We start from the raw sequence: 20,613 nt of genomic DNA on the forward strand, positions 1-20,613 counted from the left end.
TTAAGCCATTTGTGGTCTCCAGCATTTCTTTACATGTGCCAAAGACTGTATATATCCAGATGTCCTTATATGGGCATCACTTTTACGTTATACTCTGTGTACTTCTTAGCTGGATCCAATCCCAATCTGGCAACCCGGTTTCTCGCCTAGTGATCAGCGAGAGCACAGCAGCATCAGCATCAGCAGATACCGACTCAGACTCTCTCTCTCTCTCTCTCTGTCTTTCTCACTCACTCACACACACACGCACACACTAGCAGAGCGGTGCTCGTCTCTGTCCGTCTCCGTGTCCCTGTCTTTCTCTCCGCTGAGCCATGAAACAGATGCTGTTCGACCTGATGAGGATGAGCAGGATTTGCCGGATGGTCCTTGCCACATGTTTGGGATCTTTTATCCTGGTCATCTTTTATTTCCAAAGTATGTTCCAGCCAGGTAGGACCCACACAGTTATGTCCTTTGTTTTTAAAGATGAGTCCATTTATTATTATTATTATTATTATTATTATTATTATTATTATTATTTCTTTGTGGATACTGATCGTGTTGATGATCTCTGTTATGTCATGTTGGGATGTTAAAGAATGTTGGGGGGGGGGGGGGGGGGAATAAGGAAACAGTTAAGGTCTGAGAAAGCGGCGGCGCGCGTGCACAGTGACGGGGAAGCGCGAGGCACCGATCCAGCTGTGCTTCGGGTCGAGTCGGATCTTACCTTTGTGCAACATTTACAAACACCTCAATATGACTTGCATCCGAGCTGTGGAGCCTGTTCTCTCTCTCTCTCTCTCTCTCTCTCTCTCTCTCTCTCTCTCTGGAGGCAGGATTTGCTTTGTGGAAACCGGGAACTCTCCGCTCCATAATAAACAAACAGATCATTGTTGACACACGGCACGCGCGCGCCTCTGACTGACACGTTTCGGGATGCTGTGCATGCGCGTGCGATGTGCGTTTCCGTTCAGAATACGAATACAGTTTTACCGGAATAGTACACGCGACATCATGTTGCTATGGTAACCTCTCCAGCTGTGCTGTTTCTACTTAATACCAATTTTAAAAAAAACCGAACAAAAAGTTTCCCCACACATAGTACACGCGACATCATATGTTGCTATGGTAACCTCTCCAGCTGTGCTGTTTCTACTTAATATACCAATTTAAAAAAAAAAAAAACCGGACAAAAAGTTTCCCCGCACAAGAATCTCCAGGCGCGCGTTCGTGCCTTTCAACCCTTTCCGTTATTGCACGTGTAGAAGCTTGTTGGCTCAACACAGACAGACAGACAGACAGTGTGTTGGACAGATAGAGTCAGACATCCCGCTAATGCAAGAAGCAGACAGAGAAATGAAAGCAGCAAAGTGAGCGACATCATCACCGACACTGTGGAAGCGGTGAGTCACCGACACCGCCGGCTCGCGCGCGATCTCACAGCTCTTAAAGTCATGCAAAAATAAAATAATAATCAATACAGAGCATGGGTTCTTACCTCCGAGCTTGGGGAATACCCTACCCTGTCCTCTACAAGTCTGAAAGTTTCTCTTCAAACCTCATCCACGTGATCAATCTACTAGTGCATATATTTTAATAGAGTCACTATTGTACAGTATAATTGTTTAATATCGTATCTCATATTCTAAATATCCTATTCATTCGGGGCGCCTGGGAGAACAGCCGTGCTGAAGTGTGTCCCTGTATAAAGAAAACTTCTTCTTCTTCTTCTTCTTATCCATCCACCCATCCATCCATTATCCATAACCGCTTATCCTGTACAGGGTCGCGGGCGAGCTGGAGCCTATCCCAGCTGATTATGTTCGAGAGGCGAGGTACACCCTGGACAAGTCGCCAGATCATCACAGGGCAACACATAGAGACAAACAACCATTCACACTCACATTCACACCTACGGTCAATTTAGATCCACCAGTTAACCTAACCTGCATGTTTTTGGACTGTCAAGGAAACCGGAGCACCCGGAGGAAACCCAGGCAGACACGGGGAGAACATGCAAACTCCACACAGAAAGGCCTTCGTCGGCCACGGGGCTCGAACCCGGACCTTCTTGCTGTGAGGCGACAGCGCTAACCACTACACCACCATGCCTATTATTATTATTATTATTATTATTATTATTAATAATACTGGGCAGGGGGCGGCACGGTGGTGTAGTGGTTAGCGCTGTCGCCTCACAGCAAGAAGGTTCTGGGCTTAAGCCCAGTGGCCGACGAGGGCCTTTCTGTGCGGAGTTTGCATGTTCTCCCCGTGTCTGCCTGGGTTTCCTCCGGGTGCTCCGGTTTCCCCCACAGTCCAAAGACATGCAGGTTAGGTTAACTGGTGACTCTAAATTGACCGTAGGTGTGAATGTGAGTGTGAATGGTTGTCTGTGTCTATGTGTCAGCCCTGTGATGACCTGGCGACTTGTCCAGGGTGTACCCCGCCTTTCGCCCGTAGTCAGCTGGGATAGGCTCCAGCTCGCCTGCGACCCTGTAGAACAGGATAAAGCGGCTAGAGATAATGAGATGGAGAAGACGTTATTGCACAGTTTGTTATAGAATTTGGCCAAGATAATCTTATACAGTGTGAGGTATAATCTCATCTCATCTCATTATCTCTAGCCGCTTTATCCTTCTACAGGGTCGCAGGCAAGCTGGAGCCTATCCCAGCTGACTACGGGCGAAAGGCGGGGTACACCCTGGACAAGTCGCCAGGTCATCACAGGGCTGACACATAGACACAGACAACCATTCACACTCACACCTACGGTCAATTTAGAGTCACCAGTTAACCTAACCTGCATGTCTTTGGACTGTGGGGGAAACCGGAGCACCCGGAGGAAACCCACGCGGACACGGGGAGAACATGCAAACTCCACACAGAAAGGCCCTCGCCGGCCCCGGGGCTCGAACCCAGGACCTTCTTGTTGTGAGGCGACAGCGCTAACCACTACACCACCGTGCCGCCCCGTGAGGTATAATAATAATAATAATAATAATAATATGCTGAAATCACATAGTCTAAAACCAGCTTTAGATGGATTGCTTGTAAATTTGCTCACATTTATCACACTTAGATGCTAGTGAGATTTTATTATCAGGCTCGATTTGCGACTGTAAATTCGCAAGGATTTATTTAACAGCAGTCAAACCTGGTGAAATATACCATGGCACGAGTGAAAATGACTTTGTTATTTACGAAGTCAGCAGATCTGGAGGTAAAAGTTTCTACTTGATCAGGTCATCTGCCAGTCACACCATTGAGAATATTCTGTATCACTGATAAACGTCTCAGAGTGTATAATGTATACACTCACCGGCCACTTTAATAGGAACTTGTTGTTGATTCTAAGATTCCTGTTCTTGGCTGGCAGGATTGGAACCCAGTGTGTTCTTCTGCTGTTGCATGCTGAGATGCTTTTCTGCTCACCACAGTTGTAAAGAGTGATGATATGAGTTACTATAGCCTTCCTGGCAAAAACAAGCTTGAACCAATCTGTCCATTTTCCTATGACCTCTCTTATCAACAAGGCGTTTCCACACAGAGAACTGTCCCTCACTCACTCAATGTTTTTTGTGTGTACGTATTGCTGTCAGATTCATTTTACACAATTACTGAGAATAGAGTTGGTTCGGTACCAAAATTTTGGGCTCAGTACGGTACCTGGCAGGGTAAAACAGACTTGTGGAGTCCTTGGCAGATCAAGTGAATGCTGTCCTTCAAGCAAAACCAATACACAGAAGATCTTTAAATGGGAACTGAAGTCATTTTTAAACTTGTTTATTTTTTAATTAACGTGCTATTCAATTACGTTTTTGGTTTTAGTAACCTTATATCGTGACTCGTATTGGCAACTAATTGCAATTAAATATTATACTCATCAATCTATTCGTTTTTTAGCCAAGTTGAATTTAGTTCTTTTGGTCCACGGCAGGCGTCGCTTATCCGCGTGATCTTCACGAAACTTGTGCGAGACTTCGAAACGTGAACTGTCAGCCAGGTGTCAGTGTCGCCATTTTGAAAACTGTTTTCCAAACGAAATATTGCACAAAAACGGGTTTAAATGACGATTACTGCCTACTTTTTTCAAACTTTCCTGATTGCTATCAAAACAAACAAAACTTCCAGCTTGATTACATCAGCGTTTGAAAGAGGGCGCGCGCATCTTTGACGACATTGGCAGATGTTGGTCACTTTGATTTTCGCTGTACGTTTTATTTCCGTCCTACGATGTTTCGCACAGGTCTCAACGAATCTCGTTTACGGCCATTGCTTTGACATCCATCCATCCATTATCTGTAGCCACTTATCCTGTTCTACAGGGTCGCAGTTTCTTTGACATATGGACTGATATATTACAGAGCATATTTCAAACACTCATAACTTGCTATAGCAGTGACAAAATAGCGATCAAAAATGCATTCCTATATTTAATAAAATGAGATAAATAGAATTTTGATAATAAAAAATTTGCCTTCAGTTCCCCTTTAAAGTGGCCGGTGAGTGTATATGGTTATGTTGGGGCGCCTTTTCCATTTTTCTCTAAAAACCTGCTCATACCACTGCTATTTGTGTTGTTTAGAGATTTTTATCTGCCATTATTATGAGTAAGGTATAACGGGACCATATACAGTAGAGCCACTCCACAATGAGTCATTAGTGTCTTCTAACTGACAGGAATAACTGGTTGGATCTATAAAACGATACTTTCTGTGTGCAACCTTTAAACACAAATATCAACAGGTAAAACAGTGCAGTGAAATTCAATATGGCAACTCCGGAGACTGTACCTATCAAAACCATAAATAGACAACACAGACAAAATAATGACGGGTATAAGGTAAGGAGGAGTGCAAGACAACAAACAACCACATAAGAGCATTCAGAATATTCAAATCTAAGAACATTCAAGTCTAGCAGAGCCTCTGCAAAAGTGTCAGGACTCGTCTGTGCCATCATGGATCACGGTGGGTTCCAAAAGTCTGAGATGACAAGTGCAATTGAATTTGCACACTAAATTTGTCCGTGGATACATTTACATGGACACTAGAGCTGACGTGATACTACTTTTCTCTCTTTTCTGATAGAGATACTGAAATCTTGAGTATTAGCCAGCATTGATATTCATTTGATATTTCTTTTCTTTAAAAACTACTATTTTTTAAAGCATTTTTAACAGAAGTATTTAACTTTAAAATCATTTTTCAGACTCCTGCTCATGCTGCGTCACAGGGCAGCGTAACTCAAGCATATTGGGACGAAACGCTATCCACCGTCTTCCTCATACATGAGCTCACAGATGCCTATGATTGGCTGGTGTCACTATGTTTGACAGCGGAGTGAGAGTATGCCATCCTGCCTACCCAGAAAGCGTGGCCAGTTCTGCTCTCCTGCCTGCATCGCGCATCACTGGGATTTGAGAATCACAATCTCCAGATGATAGTACGAACAATTTTTTCTTGTGCCATTTTGGAAACAAAAAACGCAGCTTTTTTTATTCAGTTCAACTCTTTCACACAATAAATAAATATAATAAAGTATAAATGTAATAAAATCATTCCTTACAATAAGTACAACCAAGTCACTTTATAAATAAACATTTCCAGTTTAAAAAAAAAAAAAATATATATATATATATATCTCATCTCATCTCATTATCTCTAGCCGCTTTATCCTGTTCTACAGGGTCGCAGGCAAGCTGGAGCCTATCCCAGCTGACTACGGGCGAAAGGCGGGGTACACCCTGGACAAGTCGCCAGGTCATCACAGGGCTGACACATAGACACAGACAACCATTCACACTCACATTCACACCTACGGTCAATTTAGAGTCACCAGTTAACCTAACCTGCATGTCTTTGGACTGTGGGGGAAACCGGAGCACCCGGAGGAAACCCACGCGGACACGGGGAGAACATGCAAACTCCGCACAGAAAGGCCCTCGCCGGCCACGGGGCTCGAACCCGGACCTTCTTGCTGTGAGGTGACAGCGCTAACCACCACACCACCGTGCCGCCCCATATATATATATATATATATATATATATATATATATATATATATATATATATATATATATATATAATCTAGTCATACATGAGCTGATAGCTATAATCCATGCTATAATCCATACGACAAGATTGAGTGGAATAACTGTTTTATTCTAACCACATTCACTGGATTTTGAGAAACAGAGCATTTTTTTATTTTTTTTTGCAAATTCAATAAATAAAAATTTTATACAAAACGTCCGACAAAATCATTTCCGCTTAGAATGTAAACAAACCGGCGAAGTGACAGGAGCAATTTGTGAAAAATGCAATAATAATAATAATTATTATTATTATTATTATTATTGAAAAATAAAAAAGATACGTTCTTACCATCAAATACTTTTATTCCATATTTTCCATATGATCTGCCATTTTGTTTTTCTCTACTCATGGTATATGAGCTGATATCCTAGTAGTAGAGTAGCCAATCAGAGCACGCAATTGCTCATATCCAGTGAATGCGGATAGGATATATATATATATATATATATATATATATATATATATATATATATATATATATGATACTGTGCAAAATTCTTAGGCCCCCTATATTTTTTCTCATACAAACTTTGTTATAGATTTCTATTTTATGATCTACATTATTGAGTCAGTACAAAGACATTTTAGACTCCAAACGTTCATTTTTTTCCAGCACAAAATTAAATGTTACAGAAAAAAAAAAGTTTGTATCTGAGCAGCGTATTCCATAAGAGCCCACTTTTCAGATTAAAAAAGAAAACATAATGAAGGCTACTGGAAAAAGTTTTGTGCAAAATGAAGACGCGAGTGTGACAGTCAAAGTGACCAGAAGAACTGTGGCTGGTTCTGTAAGATGCTCAGTAAAACCTACAGCTCATTTCCGCATAAAACTGCACTCGCTGGACCTCAGACTACTATTTTTTTTAAAACAGTCATCTCACACCAAATATTGACTCTGTTTCATTTATTATGGCTTACTGCTTATAGTATTTTTTTATGTTGAAACATTTCATTTCATTATTTTTAAGCCATTTTTGGTCAACAGCATTTCTTTACATGTGCCTGAGACTTTTGCACAGCACTATATGTTTAGACATGTTTTCCTTTTCCGTGTGCCACTCTTCCTGCTCCTCCAGTTTTCTTAGGCCACTCCACACTCACCTCGTGCCCTACTGTGAACGGTCACTTGTCTAATTTCAACTAGTTTGTGCTCAACACAACATGAAACACACACACACACACACACACACACACACACACACACACACACACACACACACACACATATAGTCACTCTAAACAGTGCACCTGAGTGTACATGTGAGCTCGGAACACAGGGTGAAGTGATAAGGCCGGCCCTATTTGTTCAGCCGTGTTTATATCTTCAGCACTGAGCCAGACAGACGAAGAGACGACAGAAAGGCCGAGAGGCAGAGGGTGGAGGAAAAGCAATGGTCACTGGTCACGCCAGGAATGTGTTGGTTGATCTCGAAATTCCTCAGGCTTCTGAACAGGAGGTGCATACACTATAGAGATGTGTAACTGTGAAGCAGTGAAGCCGTTCTGAACTCAGTGACATGGGGACAAGCGATTTGTTCATACATGCTGTTCGAACAGAGAACTAATACCAGCACATACGGTATGAACAGGGTTCACTTGTAAGAAGAGGATGTGGCTTACAAATGAGGGTTCTTTGTGTATGATTGTGTGTGTGTGTTGTCTGTGATGCTATTTTTAATGTGTGTGTATTTAGGATATCCTGTTTGCGTGATAATCCTTTCCGACTAGAAGAGATTGGCATTGGTAAGGTCTGTTTTGGCTTTTAAAGCCAATCCTCTCATTGTATTTCACAGTAAGAGGGACAATAGAGTGTGTGTCCTTGTTGTACATTCAGTGTGTGTAGAGTCATGTGCAGCAGTGTTTAGGCAACAGCCAGAGGCAATTCCACTGAGGCCTGTCTGACTTATTCAGGTTGATAGACTGAGAGGGCTGGAATTCATTACTGGTAGCACAAGCAGACAAACGCACACACACACACACACACACACACACACACACACACACACACACACACACACATGCATAGCATGTAGAAGTCTAACTACAGTAAAGGTGATGATACAGCTGTTTTGATTTGTAATGCTGGCTTGATTATCATCAACAGTAGCTTAGTGTGTACTCACAGTTTAGCCAAAATTAAACCTCAGACTAAATCCAGAACTTTCCGACAGAGACTGACTGATGTCTTGAAAAAGCAGAGCTGAGATGTTAAGGCTTTCATTTGTTCTTCGATGTCTGGCATGGAAGCATGAATGAACATACAGTACACGAAAATCCTTAAAATTTGGCAGTTTTAAGGAAGATTTAAGGAGAAGGAAAATTGTACGGTTCCAAAAACAGCAGCACTTTGAAAGTGAATGAAGGTTTAAATCTTGGTTAAATTGCATAGCTTCTGTGTCAAATCCTATAAATAAACGTTCTGAGAATGTAAGCAGTTCCTCCATTCACACAAAATAATTGTGTCCATTTGAATCATGATGGTGAAATCTGAGATTGTGCGACAGCTTGAATTGTTTCCTGAATCACAAATTGAAACCTTATGAGGTTTATACCCCCTTAAACAAGGTGTTCTCCTTGTAGGTACCAGCCAGATGTTTCCACAAGACCAAAACTGTCAGATATTTCTCTCCTTGTAGACACATTTGGTTCCAACCAAGATATAAAAACAAGCCCCCAATCCCCTCTTCCCAAATCTGGAATAAAGCTGTGTTTGGAATAAAGGGTTTACAGATGTCTGGGGTTTCTTCTCAGACTCATTAGACTCATTAGTGGGTGGCACGGTGGTGTAGTGGTTAGCACTGTTGCCTCACAGCAAGAAGGTTCTGGGTTTGAGCCCAGTGGCTGATGGGGGCCTTTCTGTGTGGAGTTTGCATGTTCTCCCCGTGTCTGCGTGGGTTTCCTCCGGGTGCTCCGGTTTCCCCGACAGTCCAAAGACATGCAGGTTAGGCTAATTGGTGGCTCTAAATTGACCGTAGGTTAGGGTGACCAGATGTCCCGGTTTTACCGGGACAGTCCCGATTTGGGGTTGTGTGTCCCGAGTCCCGACAAAAGTCTGTCGGGACACGGATATGTCCCGGTTTTCGCCACTCGCGACGTTCGCGACTGAGCAGCGTGGGAATCATTAGCGGAGAAATGTCTGCATTTACTATTTTGATGAATTGACAGGAATCGCAAACTTTCCTGGTTACTGCCCCCTGGCCCTGTGGCATGGGTGTTTATTTAGCCACATTATTCCAGACAACAGAATGTGTTGCCATGCAACAATAAAATAAACATTAACTGGCGCGAATGTTCTTTGTCTAGCAGCAGTAATGCCGCAGCAATTATGCCGAAAAGAAAATGTACCTTTTCCAAAGATTTACAGGGCACGTACCCCTTCCTCCGAGAGGTGCAGAACAATGCGCACGAAGCCGACTGCACACACTGTAAGTGCTTTGTTCCTGTACTGAGTTGGGTAGCCTATGTTGTAAATGCTGTGCGCTCCTGTGGGGGCTTTCCTCGGGTTGTTGCCCCTCTCCTCCTTTACTGCTGTTTTGTTTGAGTGTATATTTACGGAAGCCGCGAGAAGCCCTTCATATAATCTTTTTTTATTCACCTTGTTATCCCGAGATAACGACATAATTAATTCAGGATCTCGAGAAAACAACACAACAAATTCGAGATCTCGAGAAAACAAAACCGTTATTCCGTGATCTCGAGAAAACAAAACAATTATTTCATGATCTCAGCTGGATCACTGTATCTCTGTCGGTAGAGACGAAGCCGGGCCAGTCTTCTGCGGAGGTGCCGCGGACTAATTTTGAAATTATCCCTTATTAAAAGACTTAATGCAGTCTCTCCCTGTGTCAACCCCTGATCAAAATATTGCCTTATTAGGTGATCGATTATTCCAGACATTCTAATGACCAAAGTTGCGTCTATACAGAATGAGAAATAGCCCCAAAGTCAGCAAATCACAAGTCTCTTGGCGCACCTGAATGAACCATTTCTCAGCTGTTTACTCGAGATCATGAAATAACGGTTTTGTTTTCTTGAGATCTCGAATTAGTTGTGTTGTTTTCTCGAGATCCTGAGTTAATTATGTCGTTATCTCGGGATAACAAGGTGAATAAAAAAAAAGGATTATATGAAGGGCCTCTCTCGGCTTCCGTAGTATATGTTCTCAAATCACTTGTCTCTTTTGTGTTTCTGTTTAACATACCATTCTGACAGTTTGGCCATATTGAACAGCTTGTTGCACCTTCCATTAAAGTGTTCACTTTTGTACACATCTTCTTGCTTTATTCATTCAGTTGTGGGGAATGGTTAGTAAGGTTGATTCTGACCTAGGCTATGTTGAGGTCACATATCTACTTTTTAAGTTCATGCTATAGTGCATACAATTTTAGAGATATAGCCTACATGTGCATATGCATTCTTCTTGGTGTTCTCACAAACAGGTGAAATAAATCAGTTTAAATTTGGCCTATGGACATAGCCTGGCCTATTCTCAGCCATTACAAAATCTGTTGTCTGACCATAATTTAACTGATCTGTATACCACTATGCTACTAGATAACAAAATGCCTGTTTGTTTCATTTCATGTGAGATGTTGATAAATGTGAGCTTCGACAAAACGATAAGAGCACCTCTCTGAGTGTCACGTTTACGTAAAAAAAAGGTGTGCGTGCACGAGCATGGTCGCGCGCAAAAGTGTCCCGGTTTCAGACTAGGGAAATCTGGTCACCCTACCGTAGGTGTGAATGTGAGTGTGAACGGTTGTTTGTCTCTATGTGTCGGCCCTGCGATAACCTGGCGACTTGTCCAGGGTGTACCCCGCCTTTCGCCCGTAGTCAGCTGGGATAGGCTCCAGCTTGCCTGCGACCCTGTAGAACAGGATAAGCGGTTACAGATAATGGATGGATGGATGGATGGAAGGGGCGGCCATGGGGTGAAGTGCCCTTGAGCAAGGCATCTAACCCCCAACTGCTCCCCGGGCTCTGTAGCATAGCTGCCCATTGCTCTGGGTATGTGTGCATGCTCGTTGCTCACTTGTGTGTGTGTGTGTTCACTGCTTCAGATGGGTTAAATGCAGAGGACAAATTTCACTGTACTTGAGTGTGCATGTGACAAAAGAAAGGCTTCTTCTTCTTCCGAGGTTAACCTCAGTATACTGCTTCAGCACTTACTGATGATGGAAAGCCGTCCATGTCATCAACCAGATCACACCTGGATGTGTTTGAAAACCTTCCAGAATGACATGGAGTATACAGATTCAATTAACACATTTAATAGTCACTGTGTTTTTGTTTTTCAGCATATGCGATGCAGGATTAAAATCATCAGAGTTGTCTTTTGTTCATAATGGACCTACAGTCATATTGTTTTACAGGAGAACAGTTTTATTGGTGAATATAAACTCAAAGCGGTGATGGTGGTCAGAATGAATGTAGTCCAATGTTGCTCTATTTGCCCCCAGGAGCTCAGTTCAGACAGGTGTGAGGAAATATAATAAATAAAATCACCACGTGATCAGGGGTGGGTTTCCCGAAAGCCTCTTAAGACTAAGAGAGTCTTTAATTACCTCTTAAGATCCATCGTCAAGCTAACGTGGTTTTCCCGAATAACATCGAAGCCAAAGTAGTCCTTTGGTTTGCTCTGAATTTACAAGAGACCCGCACCACTCTTTCACAACAAAGAGCGACTCGCTCACAGCCGAATACACAGAATGTGCACGCACCTCCGAGGGACTCTCTCTCACAGTCAGTGGGTGGAGACGGGTGTTGAATCTGCTGCTGGTGTTAAATTATTTTTCTTGTACATTGCAAGTACATTGAGTTAATTACTAAATAAATATACACGAAACATTATGAATATATTTCAACATGTTATGGATATTGTAATGTCACATTGATATCGCTACATTTTCATCAAATTTAACTGCATTAGGTGATTGAGTCTCTCATTTAGTGTTATAAATGAGACAAATTTATGCCAACTTGGCATTGTGGATAACAGTTGAAATAATCATGACTGCATGATCGGGGGGGGGGGGGGGGGGGGGGGGGGGGTAACAGTGAAATAAGCGAGCACAGGGAACACATTTCCATCCATCCATCCATCCATCCATCCATCCATCCATCCATCATCTGTAGCTGCTTATCCTGTTCTACAGGGTCGCAGGCAAGCTGGAGCAATTATTTAGTTTATTATTTGCTCATTCTTTCATGTAAACGTTTGTTCATTTAATTAAAAAACAAGCTTGGAATAAAAAGTTATTGTCCAAAAATGTAAAATAGTTTCAATTATTAATTACCACATTATATATGTAATGCTTAACAACGATACAATATATTAACATATTTTAACACTTTATATTTCATTGGCTTTTGGTTAAAAACGAATGCCATGTGACCTCATCGACTGGATTTAGCAACTACTAATGTCTATCTTGAGGATGCGCATTGCAAAGAAGCTCTTTGTAATGTTGCTCTTAAGAATCCTTTTTACGAGTGAGTTCGGGAAAACCACATACAGAACGAACACATACGGTTGTTGCTTAAGAGTGTCTTTAAACTCACTCTTTAGCGCTAAAGGCAGAGGTGGACAGAGTACCCAACTTCATTACTTAAGTCAAAGTACAGATCCCACTGGTCAAATGTTACTCCGATACAAGTGAAAGTTGTCCAGTCAAATTTTTACTTAAGTTAAAGTACTGAAGTACTTGCTTTTAAAAATACTTAAGTATTAAAAGTACATTTTCTGTCAACGCATCGTTGTATTATTGCCACAACGCTTACAAAACCTAATGCCTCTGAAGCAACTGACTGGATTTACTGACTAACTTGTAGAACCTGTAGAATAAACACCTGGTAGAACGTTACAAAATGAAACACAACTTACAACCAAGCAGAATCATCAATAAGATGCTCGCTATTTTTTCTCTTTGGCTACTGGTAAAAAATATGTAGTAGCCAGTGTTGTGCAAGTTCACACTTTTTTTGAACTAGTTCAAGTTCAGTTCAAACATGTTAAAAGTGAACTGTTCACGTTCATAGTTCACAGTTTTAATTCTGAACTAGTTCAAAGTTCAGTTCATTTTACTTTTAGGTGGGATATGAAAATAAAGACTAAAATCATATGCTACATTCTAGCTCAAAACTACTCACATATTATAGATATTATATTCTATCACACAAAATGGAAGTTATTGTACATACTATATATGGAAAAAAGGACAAAATATTTTGATTTCTTCACTGACTCAACCACTGCTACCAAAACGTTACACGTGACTTCAAACAAATGCTTTCAGTTTCAACTAACAGTAACTTCTAATAAATGACAACTAGACTTCCTCATAAATTTGTGTGTTTCTAAAAAGATGACTGCCAATATGTATATACAGTGGTGCTTGAAAGTTTGTGAACCCTTTAGAATTTTCTATATTTCGGCATAAAAATGACCTAAAACATCATCAGATTTTCACACAAGTCCTAAAAGTAGATAAAGAGAACCCAGTTAAACAAATGAGACAAAAATATTATACTTGGTCATTTATTTATTGAGGAAAATGATCCAATATTACATATCTGTGAGTGGCAAAAGTATGTGAACCTTTGCTTTCAGTATCTGGTGTGACCCCCTTGTGCAGCAATAACTGCAACTAAACGTTTGCGGTGACTGTTGATCAGTCCTGCACACTGGCTTGGAGGAATTTTAGCCCGTTCCTCAATACAGAACAGCTTCAAATCTGGGATGTTGGTGGGTTTCCTCACATGAACTGCTCGCTTCAGGTCCTTCCACAACATTTCGATTGGATTAAGGTCAGGACTTTGACTTGGCCATTCCAAACATTAACTGTATTCTTGTTTAATCATTCTTTGGTAGAACGACTTGTGTGCTTAAGGTCATTGTCTTGCTGCATGACCCACCTTCTCTTGAGATTCAGTTCATGGACAGATGTCCTGACATTTTCCTTTAGAATTCACTGGTATAATTCAGAATTCATTGTTCCATCAATGATGGCAAGCCGTCCTGGCCCAGATGCAACAAAACAGGCCCAAACCATGATACTACCACCACCATGTTTCACAGATGGGATATGGTTCTTCTGCTGGAATGCAGTGTTTTCCTTTCTCCAAACATGAGGCTTCTCATTTCAACCAAAATGTTCTATTTTGGTCTCATCCTTCACAAAACATTTTTCCAATAGCTGTCTGGCTTGTCCACGTGATATTTAGCAAACTGCAGATGAGCAGCAATGTTCTTTTTGGAGAGCAGTGGCTTTCTCCTTGCAAGCCTGCCATGCACACCATTGTTGTTCAGTGTTCTCCTGATGGTGGACTCATGAACATTAATATTAACCAACGTGAGAGAGGCCTTCAGTTGCTTAGAAGTTACCCTGGGGTCCTTTGTGACCTCGCCGACTATTACACGCCTTGCTCTTGGAGTGATCTTTGTTGGTTGACCACTCCTGGGGAGGGTAACAATGGTCTTAAATTTCCTGCATTTGTACACAATCTGTCTGACTGTGGATGGGTGGAGTCCAAACTCTTTAGAGATGGTTTTGTAACCTTTTCCAGCCTGATGAGCATCAACAATGCTGTTTCTGAGGTCCTCAGAAATCTCCTTTGTTCGTACTATTATACACTTCCACAAACATGTGTTGTGAAGATCAGACTTTGATAGATCCCTGTTCTTTAAATAAAACAGGGTGCCCACTCACACCTGATTGTCATCCCATCGATTGAAATCACCTGACTCTAATTTCACCTTCAAATTAACTATTAATCCTAGAGGTTCACATACTTTTGCCACTCAGAGATATGTAATATTGGATCATTTTCCTCAATAAATAAATGACCAAGTATAATATATTTGTCTTATTTGTTTAACTGGGTTCTCTTTACCTACTTTTAGGACTTGTGTGACAATCTGATGATGTTTTAGGTCATATTTATGCAGAAATATAGAAAATTCTAAAGGGTTCACAAACTTTCAATCACCACTGTACACTGAAGGAGTGCTATTTTAAGATCCATATCAACAGCATTGACCATATCAACCATATTGATCAGACAGAGGGATGCATGCTCAAGGGCTTTTTATTTCTCAAAATACAAAACAGGAAAACTTCAGATAGCCTCATTCTTCAGTACACATCTGTGTATGCACACAACAATCAAATTTCTAAAATTATTTGGCATTGTACTCATCTGTGTTCTCCGTGCCGCTACTTGAACTTTCACTGGCCATGTTGCTGTGAGTGTGCGCCGGCTGTGGTGTGCGCGCTGTCTGCTGCCTGTAGCTAGGGAACGCTGGGTTACGCTTACTCTGCTCTGCTGCATCATGGGTAACGTAGTATGGAGCCAAATCATAGAGCCATCCACTATCTCCGGCTTCACACTACGTTATCCATGATGCATTGCTAGGGTGACCACCTGTCCCGCATAGCGCGTGCGCGTACAGCATTTGAAGCCGAATTTATGCGTCCCGCAAATTCAGAACGTGTCCCGCATAATCGATGCTTGCTGAGGGGGATGTCGCTCTCCCCGGGCCACCCAGGCAGCCAAACGAATATTACTTGACATTTCAGCACACCACCGTCGCCACTATAGACTGTAGAACAAAACCACACACACACCCCTCACAACTGACTGGTTGTTGTCAACTTTTTGTTGTTGCCATGACACCGCACTCACGTGCACAGACAGTGACGAGGGACGCAGGTGCAACGCATGCATTGCTTTCATATTAAAAAATAGAGAAAGGTACCGGGGAGATGGCAGGTGAGGCACCGCCACCTCCAGTTAAAAAGAGAAGGGGTATGTACAGGAAAGAGTGGGAAAATGAATATTTGTGGCTGAAAGGGGTTGAGGGGGATACCGAGAGGGCTTTTTGTGACCTTTGCAAAACATCTTTCTCAGTCGGACATGGCGGGGAATACGATGTGAAACGACACAGGCTCGCGGAGACTCACAAGAAACGTGTGCAACAGAAAAAAAACGTCTTTCCTCCGACCTAAAAACGACTCTCTAGCTGACAAAGTGACTGCGGTTGTGAGTTAAGAGACTTTTTTTCTACTGTTTCTGTGGTGCTGAGCCACTACAATTCCTGTTAATCCACTGAAAACTAAATGGAGACTTGTCACTATTCCTGCTGTACTGATGCACTGCAAAGCCTCAGACTCAATATTATATTATGATTGATTTAAAGTGAATGAATTGTAATGGAAAATAAATAAAATTGAGTAGCTTCAGTAAATCATAAGTCGAAGTGTGTCTGTCAAGTCATTGAATGGTCAAAATATTATGTTTATTAAAAAAAAACACATTTGGTGGCCTGTTCATGACCATACATCACCAATAACAGCAGAATAGGGTATTATTGATATACCATGTAAGGTAGTATGTGCTAGAAATGGGTAAACCACTATCTGTGAGTCTTCCAGCGGCCGGCACGGCGCAGTGGGGGCGGCGTCCCACATTGTCCCTCAAAAACATACCCCTTGCCCCCCCTTGGGCTTATGAGCAGGTGGTCACCCTATGCATTGCACACACGCGGCACCTCAGGGCAGTGAGTGACAACAACATCAGAATGATAGTGAAGTAGTAGAACGTAAAATATCTTGCAAGTAGACGTGCCACTCGATTCATCAGGTTTCATGTTTCGTTCATCTTCATGTTTGTCATTCATGTCGCATAATTTGAACGAATTCACGTTCAAGTTCTTTCATTACAAAGTTGTTGCGTTCAGTTCAAAGTTCATGGAAAAACGAGCGTGTTCAATGAACGCATTCTTTTGAACGCGTTCATGCACAACACTGGACAGAGCTTACATAGAAAGGTAAGGTTTTTACCGTCTGAGTCTTTGTGTGAAATTGTGTAAAATTGCTGTAAATAACCATGAGGAGAATCCGTCTCATCTGTGTTCTCCGTGCTGCTACTTGAACTTTCACTGGCCATGTTGCTGTGAGTGTGCGCCGGCTGTGGTGTGCGCGCTGTCTGCTGCCTGTAGCTAGGGAATGCTGGGTTACGCCTACTCTGCTCTGCTGCATCATGGGTAACGTAGTATGGAGCCAAATCATAGAGCCATCCACTATCTCCGGCTTCACACTACGTTATCCATGATGCATTGCACACACGCGGCACCTCAGGGCAGTGAGTGACAACAACATCAGACTGACGGTGAAGTAGTAGAACGTAAAATATCTTGCAAGTAGATGTGCCACTCGATTCATCAGGTTTCATGTTTCATTCATCTTCATGTTTGTCGTTCATGTCGCATAATTTGAACGAATTCACGTTCAAGTTCTTTCATTACAAAGTTGTTGCGTTCAGTTCAAAGTTCATGGAAAAACGAGCGTGTTCAATGAACGCGTTCTTTTGAACGCGTTCATGCACAACACTAGTAGTAGCTATAGTCAGGGTGCGATTTGTCAAAAAACCAGAAGGGAGAATGTTTTTTTTTTTTTAATCATGAAACATCACAAAATTAAGGTAACAATAGGCTAACAGCTCAATAACATCCGATGATATCAAATGAATAACACTAAATGAAAACGAACACTAAACCAGAGATAGTAAATTCATCTTCCTATCTCTCTGACTAAATACACGAACACTAACACAACAAAGTTCACATTGCTTGTCGCGTTGCTGTGATGTTTCTCTCCCTCCGGATTAAATGGACAGTGACTCGAAAATCACTAAAATACATGAATACTAAATGAACAGTTTGCTCTGATGGCGCAGTTCACATTGTGCGCAGCTTTCCGATTTAAACTGTTTTTTTCTCATCCTTATACTTCCTGTTTCATGGACTGTAACGGATTTGCTTATTTAGTAATTTTAATACAGAATTTACTTTGAAATTATAATCAGACACTCCAACGCCCCCCCCCAAATAAAAAAAAAATCGTCCGTGAAAAAGGCGGCATCCGCCAAAAGGCGCGCTGTTTGCATCCCTGCATAGAACACAAAGATATTGTTATTATCTACAATGTATCTATTTGCTGGGGATGTTCGTGAACATCAAAGCTGCCACTTCGGGTCATTTTGAAAGTGAGTGCAATATAGACCATAGAAAACTGTGTCACAACATGCCTGTCATGTCAACTTTTTTTTTGGTTTGTTTGTTTTATTGACGGGGTTGTCCCCGAGGATTTTTTTTCAGCAGAGATAAAAACCAGAGGGGAGGATGATCCCCACCATCCCCCCCAGCAAATCGCACCCAGGCTATAGTAATTATGCAAGGTCAGAAAAGCTACAATGTTAACGTTACCAAAGACAGAAATGTGAATTCACAAAATGAACGCATGCTGTGCCATCGTGGTGGTTTAACGTTAAGCTAGCTAGCCAGTGAAACTCCACCTGACTCTAGCAAACTCTTTTCAAACTCGAAATCATATTGGGTAGCTAATGTTACTAGAAAAGAAAGATTTCTACATTCTGTTTATTTGGCAAGATTATGCTAAAACGTATTTCTGAAAGGACTTCAGATAAGTTAATGTTATTCATGTAAGCATAACTCCATTTTTACATGTTAACTAACAGTGTCCAAGTTAACTAGCTACATGTTAACGTTAGCCGTGGACAAGGCGATGGCAACTTGGCGGGCAAATCCATGGAAAGTCATTTGACTAACCAGACTGCATAGCTATTGTAACGTTATCGCTAGCTCTAAAAGCACAGACAACTTCATTGCAAGCTTTCTCTTGGAATAAAATGTTTACATATGCTTCTGCAGGTTGGACGGTGAATTTTTGAAGGCCATGATGTGGTTCGTTTTAAGCAAACGAAGCAAGCATTTAAAACGAAACGAATCTTTAATCCTTTCCCCAGAGCATTCCCCAGAAGAACTGCCTCCTTCCATTCTGCCATCAATTGATCATGTTCAAATAATGCTGCTGAAAAATCATTGATCTTAATTTTATCCAGTCTATGGACGTGACATGACCCTAGTGATTACTGATAGGCTGTCTCAGTGTCAACTGCGAAAAAACCAATCAAGTTTTCGAAAAGAAAAGAAAAAAACCTCCACTTTCAAAGCTGCTTCATAGTAACGAGTAACGAGGACCTTGATAGAAATGTAGTGGAGTGAAAAGTACGATATTTGCCTTTCAAATGTAGTGAAGTTAAAGTCATAAGTTTAAAAAAAAAAAAACAATACTCAATTAAAGTACAGATACTCAAAAAGTGTACTTAAGTACAGTACTCAAGGAAATGTACTTCGTTACTGTCCACCTCTGCCTAAAGGGCAACGTTATCTGGAAACTCACCCCTGAATAATTATGGTATATTGAGAAGTACTGAGAAGTGTGTCCTTCGTGCAGAGAATGAGAGAATGAGGGCATAAATTTATTTATCTTATAAAACTGCATGTCTTTCCTCCTGCTGCAGTAAACCTGCAGTACTTCATCGGGTGTCACCTTGATATCCCTGAGGAATATAAACAGGAAAAATGCATGATTCTGATTGGTTAATTCTATTTCTGACCATTGCAGATGGTGACCAATAACAATCGATTAAACTAAACTAACTTGGATCATTATTACTACAAAATAATAGGGGCGTAACGATACACTCTGGTTATGGTCTTAATTTCCCTGAGGGAACCCTCCCAAAGGGATCAGTAAAGTTTTATCTAATCTAATCTAATCTAATCTAATCTAATCTAATCTAATCTAATCTAATCTAATCTAATCTAATCTAATCTAATCTAATCTAATTCGATTGACAATACTGGCTTCACAAATCTGCATGTCTTTGATTATGTGTGAACAAATACATCTCATCTCATCTCATTATCTGTAGCCGCTTTATCCTGTTCTACAGGGTCGCAGGCAAGCTGGAGCCTATCCCAGCTGACTACAGGCGAAAGGCGGGGTACACCCTGGACAAGTCGCCAGGTCATCACAGGGCTGACACATAGACACAGACAACCATTCACACTCACATTCACACCTACGCTCAATTTAGAGTCACCAGTTAACCTAACCTGCATGTCTTTGGACTGTGGGGGAAACCGGAGCACCTGGAGGAAACCCACGCGGACACGGGGAGAACATGCAAACCCCGCACAGAAAGGCCCTCGCCGGCCACGGGGCTCGAACCCGGACCTTCTTGCTGTGAGGCGACAGCGTTAACCACTGCACCACCGTGCCGCCCTGAACAAATACATGATTTAATCATTTAAGACTAATTAATTTTAAAGTGATTTGTGTGTTCAGTCATAATGCATACGAGTCTTTTCTTTGGCTCATGATGTTTTTGTTTTTGTCCTCGCTCATATTTTTCTCTTATCTTAGCCTTGGCTCTGTCTGGACTAGAGTGTATGTTTGGCATGTATACATCAGTATAAGGTAGTGTCCAACTTTTGTTTAGGCTAAGACTATTGGACGGTAAGGTTGTCTTCGTGCACACAATAAACCATGTCTTTTAGTACAGCCTGGGTCTTGGCCTCGTGAGTCTTCAGTCATCTTACTTCTGATGAAACTGCAGTATATTGATGGTCAACAATTGAAATAAGACCATTTGTTCTTCGTGACGT

The 20,613-nt window shown here is 41.6% G+C and overlaps 1 protein-coding gene across 2 annotated transcripts in view; it reads left to right on the forward strand.

Annotated features, from left to right (window-relative positions):
- The first annotated feature begins 241 nt into the window (after positions 1 to 241).
- The window catches only part of chst11 (carbohydrate (chondroitin 4) sulfotransferase 11), a 114,882-nt gene continuing 94,510 nt past the window's right edge, over positions 242 to 20,613 (forward strand). The window contains exon 1 of one of the 2 annotated variants that reach the window (XM_060903398.1): positions 242 to 432. In XM_060903398.1, coding sequence (XP_060759381.1) covers positions 315 to 432 — 118 coding nt within the window. In that variant the 5' untranslated portion in view covers positions 242 to 314. The remainder of the gene's footprint in view (positions 433 to 20,613) is intronic. The other variant, XM_060903399.1, reaches the window with a different exon arrangement.

The sequence above is a fragment of the Neoarius graeffei genome, chromosome 21 (genome assembly GCF_027579695.1).
Source record: "Neoarius graeffei isolate fNeoGra1 chromosome 21, fNeoGra1.pri, whole genome shotgun sequence".
NCBI classification, from domain to species: Eukaryota; Metazoa; Chordata; class Actinopteri; order Siluriformes; family Ariidae; genus Neoarius; species Neoarius graeffei.